This window comes from Chelonus insularis, unplaced genomic scaffold (genome assembly GCF_013357705.1).
Source record: "Chelonus insularis isolate UGA/USDA-ARS -01 unplaced genomic scaffold, ASM1335770v1 contig_339_pilon, whole genome shotgun sequence".
NCBI lineage: Eukaryota > Metazoa > Arthropoda > Insecta > Hymenoptera > Braconidae > Chelonus > Chelonus insularis.
In genome coordinates, this window is record NW_023276505.1 from 455,982 (window position 1) to 474,156 (window position 18,175).

The window sequence follows — 18,175 nt, forward strand, 5'->3', positions numbered from 1 at the left end:
AATATTTTTTAGGTGGTGATACTGTAGTTTGAGGTTAGTTTGGATTCAAGCAAAACAGCACAACCATTTTTGCGGTAATTCGTAATTGGACTTGATAAAAACGTATTTATTCTGGTGTAATTTTCACTGAAAAATGGCTCTATCTTGTGCAAGTAAGAAAATAATTGTTAAAATTAAATACTTTTAACAGCACTATTATTCACTATATAAATATTATCAAAACTTTTATTTAAGAATTATAAAAATATTTAAAAAGAAAAAATACGTTAACGTATATTGTGCCGACAAGCTAACCTTCAAAATAAGCGTCTTTTATAAGTTATTATTATTATTATTTTTTTTTAGTTTCTAATGAAGTGCCGGACCATCCAGTAATTTCACCAGTTTCAGGTAGTATTTTTGAGAAGAGACTCATCGAGAAATATATTGCAGAAAATGGAGTAGATCCTATTAATGGGAAAGAGCTTACAGTTGAACAGCTCATTGAAGTGAAAGGTAAATATTGAATTATTTATGTAAGGAATTCAACTTCTCTACGACTAATAAAATTTGTTCTAATCTATTATAGCATCACCCTTAGTTAAACCAAAACCTCCAAGTGCGACCTCAATTCCAGCAATTTTAAAGATATTACAGGATGAATGGGATGCAGTGATGCTTCATTCTTTTACTTTACGACAGCAATTACAGACGGCACGACAAGAATTATCACATGCCTTATATCAACATGATGCAGCATGCAGAGTAATAGCCAGGTTAACCAAAGAAGTAACTGCTGCTAGAGAAGCTCTTGCATCTTTGAAACCTCCGAGTGGAATTACGCAAGTTACTGCTATTCCTCAACCAGCAGTTGCTGTCGAAGCTGGAGGTGCAGCAGCACAGCCTACTGAACAAGCTGGAATAACAGACGATGTCATACAGATTTTACAAGAAAAAGCAACTGTTTTGACACAAGAAAGAAAACGACGCGGTCGTTCTATACCAGAGGATTTAGTCCCCGCAGATAATATTCGAATATTCCAAACTTTAGCATCACATCCAAGTCTTCACTCGGCAAGTGTTCCGGGAATTTTAGCCCTTGACATTCATGGTGCTGACACGAGTAAAATTTTGACAGGAGGGGCTGATAAAAATGCGACAGTTTTCAATAAAGATACAGAGCAGGTAGTTGCTATATTAAAGGGTCACACAAAAAAAGTAACCAGGGTTGTTTATCATCCTGAAGAAGATGTTGTTATGACCGCTTCACCAGATACCACAATTCGAATTTGGAATGTGGCTACAAGTCAAACAACTTTACTATTAAAAGCTCACGACGCACCTGTTACTGGATTGTCGCTTCATCCTACTGGTGATTATTTATTAAGTTCGTCATTAGATCAACATTGGGCGTTTTCTGATATACGTACTGGACGATTATTAACGAAGGTAGATTTAATTTTTTCACTTAAAAACTACTTTTTGAATTTAATTTTATCATCAATTACTGAAAAATTATTTACTGATAGGTTGCTGGACCAGCAAGTCAACCTCTTACAACTGCTCAATTCCATCCGGATGGTTTAATTTTTGGAACAGGAACGGCTGATTCTCAGGTTAAGATTTGGGACTTGAAAGAACAATCAAATGTTGCTAATTTCCCAGGACACAGTGGACCAATAACCGCAATAAGTTTTTCTGAAAATGGTTATTATTTAGCGACCGCAGCAGAGGATGCATGTGTTAAGCTTTGGGATTTGAGAAAATTGAAAAATTTCAAGACTTTACAATTAGATGATTCATATGAAGTAAGAGATTTAGCCTTCGACAAAAGTGGAACTTATTTGGCTGTTGCTGGGTCTGATGTCAGGTAAAATTCCTTTTAAAAGTGTAATTAAAAATAAAGAATATCCTGATTATAAACTTATTTTAATCTGACCAATAAATTTTTTTCAGAGTATATTTATGCAAACAATGGCAAGAACTTAAAATTCTCAATGACCACACTGCTGCAGCAACTGGTGTCCGTTTTGGCAAACATGCCCAGTATATTGCATCAACTAGCATGGATCGAACCCTAAAACTATATGGATTGCCATAGAATGAATGACTGAATTAATTGAAAATAAATCAATGTATATACTTATAAGATTAATACAGTGTATGATGACGAGTTTATGACACTGACTATTGAATAAAAATGGATTTTCTTTAATTACATTTATCATTTATTTTATGAATTTAGATAGTAGATTTCACTTCTACAATATGATTCAATCCAATTATAATGTTTTTTCCATTTAATAAAGTATCAAATGCTCAAGTTTGCCAATAACATTAAAAAATAAACAACAAATGAAATACAGCAAGATTTTTCAAAGGTTCACCCATTTGGAGATCCCAGACCTTAAAGAGTGTAATAAATTTTATGCTCTAATACAACAAAGATTTAGGGTAGTGATACACCTGTATACTTGCAGGTAAGGATTAACATGAGTCGATGTGTCAAAATTTATGGAAATTAGACTTTTGGGAAATTCTATTGTATTTCTTATTGCAGTTTAAGCTAAACTTTAACTAATGAAAATAATTTATGGACTTTTTGTACAGAGAATCACATGTTTACTTTTGAAAAAAATTTATCACTAGAGGAGCTACGAACGCAACGTTTAGCTGACGACTTTTAGACAGAAAATACGAAATTTTTATTAGGATCACATAAACCATAAAGAAGCTTCGAGATTTCTAGTAAATGTGTATGGTTCAAATATATACAATTAAGAGAATCTGATTGGCTAATAACCCGCTAATCAAGTGATATTACAATTTTGATTCGTTAAATTTGAATAAGTTCTCTGGTTAGCGGGAATTTTGTGCTAATCAGAATTTGTTGGGCGGTGTACATTGAATTATATACGCCTATAAAGATGCAATTACTTTTATATATATTCTGTACTCTTGGTACAGAATCGACGAAAAACCGTTTTCGAAGCCGAAAAAATGAATATGCAGCGATTGTAGAGTCAGTTATAAAACTTATTCTTCACTGAAATATTGTAAGTATTACTTTACTATACTTTTTATGTGATAGAATAATATTTATTTATCCTTCATTAATTGATTTACAATAAATATTGTATAAACGTTGATTATGATTTTTTATTTATGCAAATAATGTCATTTCTTTTGACATTTTTTATCGAAAAGCGTTATTAGGAATGATGAAAAATAAAATTATCCAGACAATATAAATACTCATGGTAAAATAAATGATTACACATTGAAATTGTGTAAATAAAAATGTTGAGGCAAGTATTATTTCTGAGAATTTCATACTAATTTCATAAAAAAGAAATAAAAAATAAATAAATTATTATTTGATAAAAATAATAAATACCCATAGTTAATAAAAATTGAATGATTGCGGTAAAGAACTAATAAAATAATAAATGTTCTTTTGGCTTTAGATGACGGACATTTTATTCATTTTTTATGATAATAAAACTTCAAATCAGTATATTTTTAATTAATTCTCATTTTATAAATAAATTGAAAAATATAAATAACGAAATTAACCAATGATTGTGTTATCAAATAATAGTTTTTTTAATACAATGATGTAAAAAAATAATTCATTCATTTGAAACTGTTTTACAAACAAATATTTAAAAAAAAAGATTATTTAAGAAAATAACAAATTCGGAAAGTCGAATCCAGAAAACAGAAATGATTTCAGTAATGTTCTTAGAATTTAATACATCGAACTTGTTATTTTGTACAGTTGGAGGACAGTAAGAAATATGGTAATGTTTAATTTTAATTTTATCATTGGTTTGAATTTTCAGTTTAATAAGAAGAGGGGCAAAATTTGTTCATGGTTTATAACACAACTGCTGATTGGTTATTTGAGAGGCGGAAATGTCGACTCATGTTCACGAGTCAACCAATGAGAAGTGTCGACTCATGTTTATAAGTAAACGAACGAGGGCGCTCGTTGCATCCTCACTGACCTGTTAGTGGCGACAAAGGAACAGTCGACATTTTGCGTTGAGACCAGACTCAGAGCAGAGATTACAGAACTAACAAAAGTTAATTTTGTAAAAGGTGTATTGTTTAGTACCAAGGTGTGCTCACAGTTCCTCTAATGGATCGTTGAGGTAAATATATACAAAAGTATATACTAGTATTTAATCAGAAGTGAATATAAATAAGTGAATAAATAAGTGAAATAGTGTCATTTCGGTGAAGTGAAAGTGGGTTCAACGAGTGTTGTAAAAGCAGCTGCGTGATACTCGTTGGCTAGGCGTTGTGAATTTGCACAAAGTTTTTTCGATAAAATCAGGTATGTGATAAACGGATGACTCATCATCAATGGTATTAGTGAAATTAAATAAAAAAAATTTCGTCAGTTCTATTGATATACAACTGTTAAAAATTTTATTTATAAAAAATTTAAGCCGTTTCGAGGTTGCGCTGATTCCATCACCAGCTGCTATTATATAAATACCTCTACCTTTTTATCCTACTTTTCTTATTCTTTGTGCGGTTAACATATTTCAAGTGATAAAAAAAGTGAAAAAATTCATTTATGAGTAGATTTAATTATAATTAATTCATCTAGTGAAATTATAAAATGATCTGTTTGTGAATATTCTTTAAGTGCGTCACTATACTGTTGAACATTCGATTAATTTCTTGGTTTCTATCTCGTAAATAACGGGCTTTGCATAGTTCATTAGTGTGATAAATTTAAAAATTCTTCTTATCATATGTTATTTGTACATTATATATAATTTTCAAATAAAAATGATGAATAAATTTTTAAAATGTTCATTTTTTTGAAAAATAATGTCAAGAAATGACGCAATATAGTTGACAATATTTTACTCCGAAATATACATTAGCATTTGTTTACAAATTGTGTTATTTTTTGTTTGTATAGGAAATGAGCACTAACCTGGTGGAGTTGAATTTCTTCTTAACGGTATAGAAGGATAATAAAAATTAGTAAAAATGTCGACGAACAACAAAGCAAGAGAAATAGCCGAGGACTATTCCTCATCACTTTCGGATCTGACAATTAATAGCAAACCATTGATAAACATGCTCACCATGCTCGCTGATGACAACGTTGATCATGCTCCAGTAATCGTCCAAGCCATTGAGAACCACTTGCAAAAGGTTATCTATCATCTGTAGTTAAATTTAACAGAATTGTCGCATGTAAAATGCAATGACGCTATCCACGATATGATGTTATATTGAGGGTTATTTATTTTATAAAAAAAAATTAGGGAATAATTATTTCTTGATAAAATTAGTTTAATCTTATTGCACGAGAGATAATTTAGCATTTAGAAGATGTAGTAATCAACTTTCTAGTCCAAAAAACGTGTATATTAAAAACTATTATATGACTCCATTGTAAGGGAGACTGTTGTATACATATATAACCCTCTTCCACGATTGTCATAACATATTTTATAATTTTCAATAAATTTATAAGACTAAATAATGTTAATGTTAACGAAGAAATGAGTGTTTTTATTTTTAATAAAAACTATGACATTTTAGAGATACAACGGTCTCTTCTAACAAAAACGGAGTAAAAAATAAAAATTGTTTTACTGCTTTTAGTATAATATGGTACAAAAAATAAAAAAATTACTGTGATAATATTCAGTATTATGAATAATAAAAATAAAGTACCGTTTTACATCACTGACATTTACACTGCAATAGTTTGTTTTTAACATTCTGTCTCTTTTTATGATTCTGTATCAACTTCCAATTGTTCGTCTGCTATAGACGGATGCACAATAAAGTAACTTATAAAATTTTGAAATTCCATTTTTGCATTTAAAACTGAAATTCTTTCTATCATGGGTGTATGTGGTTGGGTATTTTCTTTTTTGTGGAAAGTGATCATTCATTGAAATTTTGATGGATTGGCCGTTTCGGTTAGTGAAAGTGAGTTGTTGTATTTTATTAGGTGCGAAGTGAAGTCAAATTACCGGTCCTTTATCTCATCGATTCGATCGTCAAGAACGTAAATGGAGCTTATTTGAAACTCTTCACAGAGAACATAGTCAATACATTTTGTGGTGTTTTTGAGAAGGTAATTTCCACTTTTTATTATTCTAAAATCAGGGACAACCATTCGATGGCAACTTGTGAAGAAGAATTTTCTTGAATCATCTTATAATATTCCAATTTTCTGGGATTGAAAAGGTTTGCAGAATGTTGCAGATATAAGATAATGGCTCCACTAGTACTTAGTGCATCGACCTTCTAAAACTTTAATAAGATCAATAAAGCTGCTTACATACATCGTACAAATGATTCACGAGTTACGATCGAATAGTTCTTTCTGGTTTTCGAGTTTTATTATAAATCAATTGAGCTTTGTGGGCATTAGTTTTATATCCTAAACATTATTTTCTAACATAAACAGGTGGATGAAGTTACAAGAGCGAGTATGTGGAAGTTAAGGCAAACTTGGAATGATGTATTTCCAGCAAAGAAGTTATATTCTTTAGATGTACGTGTACAAAGCATCGACCCCGCGTGGCCTATCACCGCCCCTGAGCCTGTTATTGCTTCAGGGTCTATTCACCTCAATCCACGTTTTTTATCAATGGTAAATTTTCATTACTTATCTTAGATACATATCATTTTTGAGTATTTTGTGTTACTTATTAACCATTTGGGATTTTCTGCAGTCACCAGTATCAACAACTCCGATTGTTGCACCTGTGAAAGTGCCACCTGGGGAACCTGTTTCAGTAAGTGAAGCAGCGATGCGAGAATTGCTTAAAAAGCAAAAGGAGCTTCTCGAATTACAGAAGCAAAAAATTGAATTAGAGTTACTTCAAGCAAAGACAAGTCTTGAGCAACAACAGAGACAACTTGACGAACAGGCTGGTTCTATCAAATCAGAAGCTGTAAGTATTTAATCAAATAATTAACAGAAGTAGAATTACAAAATAAGACTTTAAGATAAAATAAGAAAATCACCAAATGATTTATAAATTTTTTTTAAAGGTTTCTTCCACAACTCCTATACTCACCGCTTCAGAAACAACACAAGGAAAACCAACACCTCCTATTGTATCTAACCAAGCAACGAAACAAGTAGTTAAACAGGTTTGTTATAAATTTTACAAAATAATAAAATTGGCAGTAACACTGAATATTGAAAAATTCCAGAAATTTACTTTGGGTTTTGATTATAGTTTCCTGCAGCAGCAGCATCTTTATTGAAGAATGCGGGTACCAATAACGGCCCAAGGATAGCACCGGCAAGCAGCTTACTAGTGGCGTCGGCTAGACCTGTCTCGAGGGATCCTCGTCTCAAGGCCTCAGGATCAGAGCCAACCAGCATGGATACGCAGTCTCGTCTACGACAAATTGCGGGATTATCGAATGAAGTGTTAACAGATTCTGAAAATTCATTAGCCCAGACAACGGCATTAAATACTGTACTTTCAGACCAAGTAAAACAGCAATTTATAACGAAACAAGCTATAAATATGAACAAGCTTTCGTTAAATCACATGAGTGGCGACGTCGTTACGTCAAATATTAGTAATAACGATATTCCTAATGCGTCAATCAACAATAACAACAATAATAAAATATTAAGTAATACGAATAGAGATGCTGTTTCGCATCGTACAAATCAAAAGAAAGATCCCCGATCGTCTAGTAATAGTTGTGGTAATATAAATAATAGTTTGAAGTTGAGTCCAAGTGGTGACCATGGGTCATCGTCTTCAAACACGTCAAGCAGCCCTAGAGGTGGAGGAAGCGAAGCTAAGTCTAAAGACACTAAGAGCCCGTCTTCACGAAGCTCTTCATCGTCGAACAACGACAAGTCTTCTGCTTCCTCAAAATCCTCTCATAGGAAAGTAGCAAATAAATCGCGTTCTAAGCAATCTCAAATGTCGTTTAACAAGATGTCAAAAATGGATCGTGATTCAAGTCCAATTAGGTCAAAATCGCGGGAAAAAGACAGCGATGGTTCATCCTCTTCTTCCCGTACCTCACCTCAATCCTCTTCCCAATCATCTAAGAGTCGTAAGAAGAATGCTGGTAAATCTAGAAAGCGAAGTCCTAGTCCTCCTTATAAAATTCCAAGGAAGAGTGTCGATTCTAAGTCTAGTTCCTCTTCCTCGACCATTGCTAGTGGTCTAACTGAAGAGGAACAGTCAGGTTCGTTGATTGTATCTCCACCTCATCCTCCGACGTTTAAAGATATCAGACAAAATACAAGGCAGAGGAATTACATCAGACGTAATAAAGATTCTGGCATGCTCAATCTTCAATGTATCGGCCAAAATATTTCTAATCCTCATGATTCTCCTGAAGTTTTGATTGAAGCTGCTAGCAAGGATGAAGATCTTAGGGCTGGCCTTCCTGTTCCTGCTAAACTTGCCGTTCAATCTGTAGAAAAGAGTAAGTCTAAAATCTATTTATTAATATTTTTTATTTATTCTTCCTACACTTTCAGATACTGTCATCTATTTTATGATTATCATACTTAGATTATAGTTATGTAATTCAATTTTTTTTAGAAGAAGACTTAGATCTCCGAGTATTACAACCATCAAATAACAACAAACGGCCTTCAGATCAACCAGATTCTACAAATAAAAAAACCAAAGCTGAAAAATTTGACGCGTAAGTTTAATTTTTGACTATTTTAAAACAATTTATCATAACAGTATTTCATTGAAATAATTATGCTATATTGTGTTTAACGATAGAAAATTGAATTCATTTTCCAGTTTATTTGGCAATGAAGATGTGGACTTAAGAACTTTAACTCATCCGAAAGCTGGACGTCCACCAACTCCACCACCACCAGTGATCTCTGGTGAAGATAATAAAACTAGTTGGGCAAAAATAAAGACTCCAACAAAAAGTGATCGTGATAAAATTATCAACAATGATGATAAACGTGATAGAGATCGTAATAAAGATCGTCTTGGAAGAATAAGACTTTATAATAATAAACCTTTAGATGATCTTAAAGACAGACGTCGACCTTTTGGAAATGATGAAGATTCACGACTGGGTCGTCGAAATCGCGAGTTAGATAAATTGGATCGTAATTCTGATAGAAATATCGAAATAATTATGAAGCAAGCAGAGGAGCAACTAAAACAAGGATCTATAACAAAGGCAGATTATCATACTTTGATTCAAGAAGTATGGCAGATGAACGAAGATCAGAAATTGCGAGCAGCACAACGAAAAGAAAAAGAAATAGGATCAATTGTTTGGGAAAAAGGAATTGACATTGGCGGTTTCAATCCAAATGACTGTGATATAGGTCGAGGAAAAGATCATCCACATGGAAGAAATGGCCCCAGATGGCAAGCGCAACCATGGCAACAACATGGTCCTTGGGTACACCCACCCGGACCATCATTTCCTAGTCATTTTAATGCAGATTTTCGTCCTATTGGCCCATGGCAAAATCCAAGACAATTCGGACCAATTAGGCCAGACTTTAATCAGTTCCATGGTTTCAATTCTGGTATTGGTGCTGGACCGCGTCTAGGACCTGGATTGCTTGGTCCAATGGGTCCAAATGGACCAATTATGCCTGGAATGATACCAAATGGTCCTATGGGACCTATGGGTTTGCCTAATACTGCTATGACGAACATGAATGGTCCACCAAGTTTATTATTAAATGGCCCCCATCAAACTCACAATAATATACTAAGCCATGCACCGCCACCGACAAGAAATATTTCACCTAATTCTGTTCTTAAATTTGACATGAATGACACTCAAAACTTTGATGATAAAAATGGTAAAGAACAAGGCATACTCAATCGTGAATTACCTCAGCCAGATCCTAAGTTATTAGAAGAAATTACTAGTGATACAATGAAATCTATCAATATTGATGGTATTCCAAGAGAGATTAGATACTATGGCCAAACTGGTGTTGTATTTATGAGCTGGGATGATCCAAGAGAAATCGGATTCCAGAATGGTGTCAGAAGGATTCTTATTGATGATAAGGATACAATTATATGTGCATTTAATGGTCCTTACAAGGAGTTCATATATGAAGGAGAAATTCATAAGTAAGTAATTTACCTTTTTGGATTTAAAAAAATACTATTCAATTTTTATTTTAACTTTTTACTAATGATTTTATATTGTTTGTGTTACAGAATAAAACTTGGAGCACCTACAAGAGAACTCTATGTCGACGATAAGTGGTATGAGTGTTATTTTGGTGGACCACCTATTAAAGTTGATATGGGTAATAAGAAAGTGAATGTGAAACTTGAAGGACCACCACCACAAGTGAAAATTGGAACTGTGAAAAGAACTGACTTAGTGATTGCTAAAATTAATCTTATTATAAATGCACGGAATATGGTACCTGTATTTTTGGATGCAAAACCACAAATGTTTGAAATTGATGGACAGCCTCAAACTTTAGAATTTACAGACGCTTTAGGAACAGTGTTGCTCAATGGAAGACCTTTCAAAGTAGAATTTGGAGGTTTACCTAAACCTATCATTGTTGGTGATAAAAAACATTTCATTCGATTCTCAGTGTTACCAAGAGGTGTGCAAGCAGGTTTAGTTAAAATTGCTGGAATGAAAGGTGAAACTCCTGTCGACTCTTTAACTAAAGTACCAACTACTGATGTTAAGTCTACGAGTGATAGAACTACACCGCCACAACGTGTTACTACTCCTGAACAGGATGCAACTTCACAAGATGCATCGGATGTTTCTTCATCTAAACCAGACTTACAACTAGATATGTTATCATCTGTTTTGTCATCAGCAATGGCTCCAGCTTCAGGGTTATCATATCAAGCTGAACCAGCAGAAAAATCTGCTGCAACTTCTACACCTGCACCAATTCTTCCTGCAAATCTTAATCTCAATGAACTTTTCCAAAGACTAGTTGAAACTGGAATAGTTCCTAGGCCTACATCTTCTACAGCTGAAACGAAAAAACCAGAAGGAGAAACAGAAGAAGAGAAAGAAGTCAAGAAAGAGCCAGAAGTGATTCCAGTGTGCTTTGATAAACCTGAAACCCTCAAAATAAAACAACCTGCTATTGCAACTGCTTTGTATTGTGGAATGCAATGTAGTTCATGTGGTGCACGATTCGCTCCTGAATTAGCTACACGATATAGTCATCATCTTGATTGGCATTTTAGACAGAATAGGAGAGAAAGGGATCCGACCAGAAAAGCTCATTCTCGACCTTGGTACTATGATATCCCCGATTGGATTCAATTTGAAGAAATTGAAGATTTAGAGGATAGAGGTAAATATTCATTTTATTGTTTTTTATTTAGAGATTATAAAGTAAATAACGCTATTCTAAATATTAAGTTATCAAAAAATGAACTTTTTTGTAAAAAAAGAAAATAGTAATTAACTACAAAAAGTAAAAGTAAAACATTTCAATCTGCAAGATTTTATTTACAACCAATTTTATTACTGATGAAATGTTTTACGTTATTTTTCGTGTGCAAAATATACTATTGTATTGGTTTTATTTTTGATTAATCCAATAATTATATTATTCTAAAAATTATTTTTTTACTTACAGCTCAAAACTGGTTTGAAACTGAAAAACAAACATTAGAAACAGAAACAGCAAATGGAGATGAATCTCCTCAAGAAACAATCCAACCAAGTGTACCAACAGGTAGTGATGAAGATGCAGTATGTCAAGTCTGTCATGATGCTTTTGAACAATTCTATAATGAGGAAAAAGAAGAATGGCATCTTAGACCTGCTGTTAGTTTTGAAAATAAAAACTATCATCCACTTTGTCTTGAGGATCATAAGGTTAGTATTATTTTTACTTTATATTAATTTTGTGTAACTTTTTGAAATTATCTTTTCTATTTGGCGGTTATTTCCTGGTATAGATATATAAATTAATCTTTATTTTCTTCACATCCTTACGCAAATAGGAAAAGTGTATCGCGGTATGTGCTTCTTATTAATTATCTCCATTCTTCATTTGCTACATTATCTTGCATTACTTTTGAGTTCATTTACCATTCTGTAATTCTGTGCTAGACTGATCATCGTTTTTTGTTAGTTTTTTGGAATATTGTAGATTCTAATTATTATATTATATTTTTAGCGTGCTCTAGAAAAATCTGCAGCTACACTAGACGATAGCCTTGTTGAAGGCGAGGAAGAGAAAAAAGATGATGATGAAACAGAAGAATCCGTTTCTAAAAATGAGAATGAGGAAGCTGATGAAAATAAAGATGAAGAAATGAAAGAGATAAAAGAAGAAGAACAAAAAGAGAAATTAGATGAAGTTGAAGAAATAGTAGAAGGAATTGTTGAAGAAAATATTGAAGATGTTAAAATTGATGAAGAAATGAAAACAGATGATATTAAAGAAAATGAAGAACAGAAAGAACCCATGAATGACGATAAAGCTGAGCAAATGGAAGGTGTTGTAGAGGAAAAAGAAGAAAATTCCTCGGAAGTAAAAATAGATGACATGGAAATAGAAAATATCTCAGAAATAAAAATCAAAGAGGAACCGATAGATGTAACAGAAGAATTCGAATCAGAAATCAATTGGGAAAATGTTGAAATAAAAACTGAACCAGAGGATCCTGAACCGGGTAAGATTTTGGAAAATTTTTTTTAAAATCATTATTACTTGTATTATTAATTTAATATAATTAACTATGTTATTGTAATATTTTTTAGAACCCGAAGAAAGTATTGTAATAGATGTAGCAGCTGTAGTTGATACAACGGTTATAGCCGTGAAGAGTTCAATTGACGGCAATGTGGAGCTAGATACAACACCAGCACCTATTCCTGCTGCACCTCCGCGGATAAAAATAAATATAACAAAGCCGATAATTACCAATAAAGATACAGAGGAAGCAAAAGAAAAAGTTACTTCAACAACAGTAGAAACACCTACAGAAATAAAAGATACTCCATTATTTCCTGCGTCTATTAAGCCAACTTTGCAAGGTAGGAAATTATCCGTTTTACCTCCTGTAGAAAAAGGTCATGAAATGTCGGGACTTTGTTCGATTATGTAAATATGATAAAAAATTTAAACTGGCAAAAAGCATACTGCCAAATAATAACAAATATAAGTGAATCATATTTGTAAAAAATAAGCCAGAAAATAAATTTTTTAATAACTGGCTTCCGGACATGTATCGAGGATGAAGAGAAAATTAATTTAATGATTAAATTCACGGTTCATGTATACACAATAGTTTTGTAAGGCTTGTATAACATGATGTGTAAACGTTTTTAAATTTTTTGTGAAAATATTTTTCACATACAAATTACATTTTTATTTTTATGAATGTTTTTTTTACTAAGAGTAAACGTTAGTACATCAGAAGATACAAGTTAACTGAGTATGTTTGCTATAAATGAATGCGAGTATGATGAATGAGAAAATGAATGAATGCTAAAGAATCGTGAAATACTTGGCCAGAATAATAGACTTGTACATAATAATTTAATCTTAATAACTTTAAAATGAATGATTAATTAATAGGAAAGAATCATTCCGTACAGTACTGTGTGCAATGTGTTTTATGTCACAATGTGATCTTAAAAACAAAATTAACCTGCACAAATCTTATGAAAATATTTAATACCATTTGTACTTTGTGAATTAGTTGAAAAGAAAAAAAGTACGTCAAATGATATTTTAAGTTTTTACACAAACAAAATACTTACTTTTGTTCAGTTCAACATGTAACATAAAAAAAAACTAATGTTAACTAGAATGACCAATTTTATGTAAGCGTGAGTGAGCAAAAGGATGAATTCTTAATGAGACAATTTAATAAAACCGTTGATTTCATTTCGTTTATCATACGAATACTAAGATGTATACTAGAAGTGTGATATATGATGTTGAAGATGTATATACTGGAATGAAATTGTGATTATAAGAGAATGCCATTGTGAGTTAAATAGCTTTGATAACGAAATCATTTACTTGATAGGAAAACATTATTTTGTTGTATAAAAAAAAAATTGTTAACCACCCGGTGGTTTCACTTTTTTCAATTTCATTTTCATCATCCTGTATGCTTTCCAATTATCCTGAAGTAGAAAATAATTATCAAAAGTGAATAGAAAATTATAGTATTTGACGAGTCTTGCTGAACCAACAGATGCCGAAATGAAGATCGAGTGGTCTATATTCGTAAGATTCCATTACTGAAAGCGATATATCTATTTAAAGTTTTAGTTTTAATAAAAATTCAGGTCTCAATAAATAAGTATTGAAATTGAAAAAAAAACGCGAATTATTCAATTAATCCTCAACTTTCCTAAAAATAAGTATCATAAGTTTAAAAAATGTATGTGTTTTTCAATAAATACTAATTTAAAATAAAAATAATGTTGGTTTTTCCATAAATCTTGATTTCCTAAACCTATCCAAATATTAACTGTATAATTAATTCGTAGAAAATGGGCAGGCACCAATCTCCAGACCTGAAATTAGCATCTTTTTTCGTACATCCTCGGGTAACTCGACTACTGCACGGAGATTCATCGAAGATTCTTTAAAAAATAATCAGGCATAATAAGGAATAAAATCATAAACACAAAACCCTAAAAAAGTTTATTCATAGACTGCAATTGTGTGGCCATCTTGGAAAAGGAATAACATCTTTGATGTTAGTAATTCCCAGAACAGTTTGAAGATATCTATCGAAACCCAAACCAAACCCACCAGTCGGAACATTTCCGAATTTTCTCAGATCTAAATACCATGATAAATCAGGTTTCGATGATATTTTAAGTTTCAATTTGTCATAATTATCCTCCCTCAAGCTTCCACCAACCAGTTCTCCAACCAACGGCACTAATAAATCTAAAGCTGCAACCTTAAGAAGAGAATTCAAATCAATTTTATCACTAATTTTAAATATTCGACCTATTTATAGACTTTTACCTTTGACGAGTCACCATCACACTCTTTCATGTAGAAAGGCTTCATCTCTTTTGGCCAGTCGATTATAAATAATGGAATTCCATCATTATATTTTACCAAAAATAATTCATGTTCTTTGGCAAGAGCTTCATTTCGTTTTGCAGGAGTACTAAATTGATCTGGATGTTTTTCAAGAATATTAAATGCTTCATTATGTGTTAAAAATGAGAAATCTTTATCAATCCAACTCGGTATTTGTGCATTCAGTCTTTCCATATCAGACATTCCTTTTTCAACAAGCGCCCTGGTAATTGCTTTTACTAATAGCTCAACCTCTTCTGCTAACTCTTTAATATCTGTTATAAATGCTAATTCTGCTTCCATCATATAAAATTCAGAAAGATGAAGTCTAGATTTGGAATTCTCTGCTCTGAATGTTGGACCGAACGTGTAAACCTTAGACAAGGCCCTAAAAAAATCGAAAGTAAAAAGGTGGAAAGAATTTTTTTGTCTCTCTACTAATACAATTACCTGGCCATGGTTTCTAAATGAAGTTGTCCAGATACAGTCAAAAAAGCTTTAGAATTGAAGTAAACTGAATCCATACTTTGATTTTCTTTCTTCATTTCGTTAAGTAATTGTTGAGATTCTGGTTTTACCGTGAATATCTCTCCTGCGCCTTCACAATCGTTTGACGTGAGAATTGGTGTATGAATGTTGATAAATCCTCGACTTCTCATATGATCTGCTAAAGCAAAAGATGCTAAATCCCTTAACCTAAGGACACTAGAAAACTGCCGAGTTCTCATTCTTAAATGTAAAAATTGTCTAACATATTCGTCCAAGTACTTTTTTCGCGGTAAGAAAGGGTAACCTTCATCAAGATTACCAGATCCAATAACTTGGATATCATCAGACTTTATTTCCATTTTTCCATCGGGAGCATAACCAATTTCACCTTCCACTGTAACGGAACTTCCATAACTTAAGTTATTAGGACTATCAACTTTTTTGATCACAACTTGTATGTGTTTACAATTAGAACCATCATTTATGTCAATGAATACAACTTCTTTCATTTTTCTTAATGCTTTTACCCACCCCTAAAAAATAAAATACAATTATTAACATTCACATTTCATATCAAGTCATTGGATAGTATATAATTAAGTAATAAACAACGAATTCACAAAATACTAATTTGTCCGCCATTATATGTGATACAAAATAGTTATCCGACCTGTACTTTGATGCGCTTTCCTGCTTCTTTCCTGATGGGTTCAGAAATGTTAGTCAAGTTACGAATACAATGATTAATATTTTTTATAAAACTGAAGTTTCTTAAACAATATCTCCGTAACATTGTTTATAATATGATGCAACTATTAATTTTTCCTTATAGAGTTATTTTTTACACGAAATTCCGACTAGCTTAATGGATTAGTATAGTGTGAACTAGCTATAAAAATGGAGGCGGATGTACAAGATGGTCAATGCTCATTGTTCATTGAGATTTTAAACGTCTAAAAAAACAATTTAAATAAAATTCATATAAAATGTATACCAAAAAATTCATTTTTGCAAAGATTATTTAAATAATAATTATAATTTTCACTAATTACAATAAAATTCATTCTAGCGATCACTACGACACCTAGGACTAACGAACTTCTGAAACGGAAATACTGCGCTGTTGATGATATTTCTTTTGATTTTTAATTTTTATCCAAATAATGAAAAACATAGAAAAAAAACATCATACAATAATTGAAAACATTTTTTGTTGATGAGCTAAACGTTGAAAATAGCTGAAACATTTGAAACGATTTATTACTTTATTTTTCATTAGTAGTTTAAATTTTAGCGCTGAAACATATAACCAATAGCAAGATAAAAATTTTTTTTGCGGTATTACCAATTTAGCAATCAAAATATTCAATTTTTATCAGAATTCTATCACGATTAGGAGTAGGGGGTATGGCTTTTTCTTGTCATAGACCTTAAATTTCTAAATGTCAAAGGAAAATATTTATTTTCATCACAAATCAAAGCTTATTTTCCATTTATACAACGCATCTCATCAGATTTTCGACCCAAAAACGATTTAATCAATGCACATTTGATTTGAAAATCTTGTGACGTCATTCATCGCGTTCTGATAAATATATATATATATATATATATATATATATATATATATAAATTAAAAATACTTCTCAGGTCGTGATTGATGAAATTAAAGCTAACTTGGCACTAAGAAACTATTAATTTACTCTCGCAAAAATTATCAAAGATTTTTAAAACTTTTAAATATTTAGAGTGAGATCAATGAAAACATTTAACGTTGAGCATTCCATTTTCATTTGATATAGATTTCGCATAACTTTTTTTCATACTGTACGTAACAATCAATTTTTTTTTCTTCAATCATTAATCAAGTTATTCAAATGACTTCTAACTTGAATTGATAGATTTTGTTAGATGGTTTTAAAAGCACCAAATACCAATTTTAATGAATCTTAATTAATTAAATTAAAACATAATATTACTTTTCTTTTTAATTATACAATTTAAAAAGTTCGAAATTTAAATGTTTACAAATTTTTTGTATTTAATTTTTTTTCATTAGATTAAAACATTACGTTATCAACTATTTTTTCCTATGACGTCATTTTATCCTTGCAATATAGGTGAATGTGGTAATTTTTCCTTAGATTTTTATTTTAAAACAATAACATTTTTTCCCTTCAATCTACAATAAATTTCATATCTCAAGAATTATTTAAAATGAATCAAAATTTCAGTACTTTTTAAATATAACAACAAATTCTTTTCTCATCATCCAAACTATCTACTTTCACATTCATCCCCATCTTCCGCACATTTACTTCTATTTTTCGAGTTCAACTGAGAATTAAAATATCATAGGTTGTTTTAAAAATACCACAGATCATTTAAATATAAAACCCACAATATTCAAGAGATCACTAGAAATAATTTTATCGTACAATCGCTTAAATAAATTATCAAATTAGTAACAAAAGAAAAAAGATTAAATATATAGATAATATTTTGAAATAATGGTGAATGTTAAAAAACAGACTTATAATCAAAGTTTCGTATGAGAAGCTTTAATTAGATTATTTAATTTACTGCCGTTGAAAATTGGTCAATTATTAGCAAAAATGAAATGAGGTACTTCGACCTCATGACCCGCTTTACTATTTTGTGACGTCATTCAAC

General features: G+C 31.5%; 3 protein-coding genes across 8 annotated transcripts; 2 read left to right on the forward strand and 1 right to left on the reverse strand.

Moving 5' to 3' along the window:
- The first annotated feature begins 7 nt into the window (after positions 1–7).
- Positions 8–2,194, forward strand: Prp19 (pre-mRNA processing factor 19). The gene is made up of 5 exons (XM_035082242.1): positions 8–152; positions 346–495; positions 569–1,428; positions 1,509–1,849; positions 1,936–2,194. The coding sequence occupies exons 1-5, from the start codon at positions 134–136 to the stop codon at positions 2,078–2,080; spliced, it is 1,515 nt and encodes a 504-aa protein (XP_034938133.1). The 5' UTR covers positions 8–133; the 3' UTR covers positions 2,081–2,194.
- A 1,807-nt stretch (positions 2,195–4,001) lies between these two features.
- Positions 4,002–14,294, forward strand: Pcf11 (Pcf11 cleavage and polyadenylation factor subunit). 5 transcript variants are annotated; one of them, XM_035082303.1, is made up of 14 exons: positions 4,002–4,136; positions 4,922–5,160; positions 5,972–6,097; positions 6,434–6,619; positions 6,702–6,923; positions 7,024–7,125; positions 7,215–8,436; positions 8,556–8,661; positions 8,748–10,085; positions 10,176–11,296; positions 11,585–11,826; positions 11,955–11,969; positions 12,131–12,629; positions 12,718–14,294. In XM_035082303.1, the coding sequence occupies exons 2-14, from the start codon at positions 4,993–4,995 to the stop codon at positions 13,062–13,064; spliced, it is 5,694 nt and encodes a 1,897-aa protein (XP_034938194.1). In that variant the 5' UTR covers positions 4,002–4,136; positions 4,922–4,992; the 3' UTR covers positions 13,065–14,294. The 5 variants fall into 5 exon arrangements, with proteins under 5 accessions (XP_034938194.1, XP_034938197.1, XP_034938196.1 ...); XM_035082306.1 differs by having other exon boundaries at positions 8,769–10,085; XM_035082304.1 differs by lacking the exon at positions 4,002–4,136 and adding an exon at positions 4,143–4,321.
- A 305-nt stretch (positions 14,295–14,599) lies between these two features.
- AsnRS-m (asparagine--tRNA ligase, mitochondrial) lies at positions 14,600–16,604 on the reverse strand. 2 transcript variants are annotated; one of them, XM_035082310.1, is made up of 5 exons: positions 16,555–16,604; positions 16,173–16,455; positions 15,464–16,035; positions 14,954–15,401; positions 14,600–14,885 (listed from the first exon to the last, which is right to left on the reverse strand). In XM_035082310.1, the coding sequence occupies exons 2-5, from the start codon at positions 16,293–16,295 to the stop codon at positions 14,625–14,627; spliced, it is 1,404 nt and encodes a 467-aa protein (XP_034938201.1). In that variant the 5' UTR covers positions 16,296–16,455; positions 16,555–16,604; the 3' UTR covers positions 14,600–14,624. The 2 variants fall into 2 exon arrangements, with proteins under 2 accessions (XP_034938201.1, XP_034938199.1); XM_035082308.1 differs by having other exon boundaries at positions 16,173–16,595.
- Positions 16,605–18,175: the final 1,571 nt, after the last annotated feature.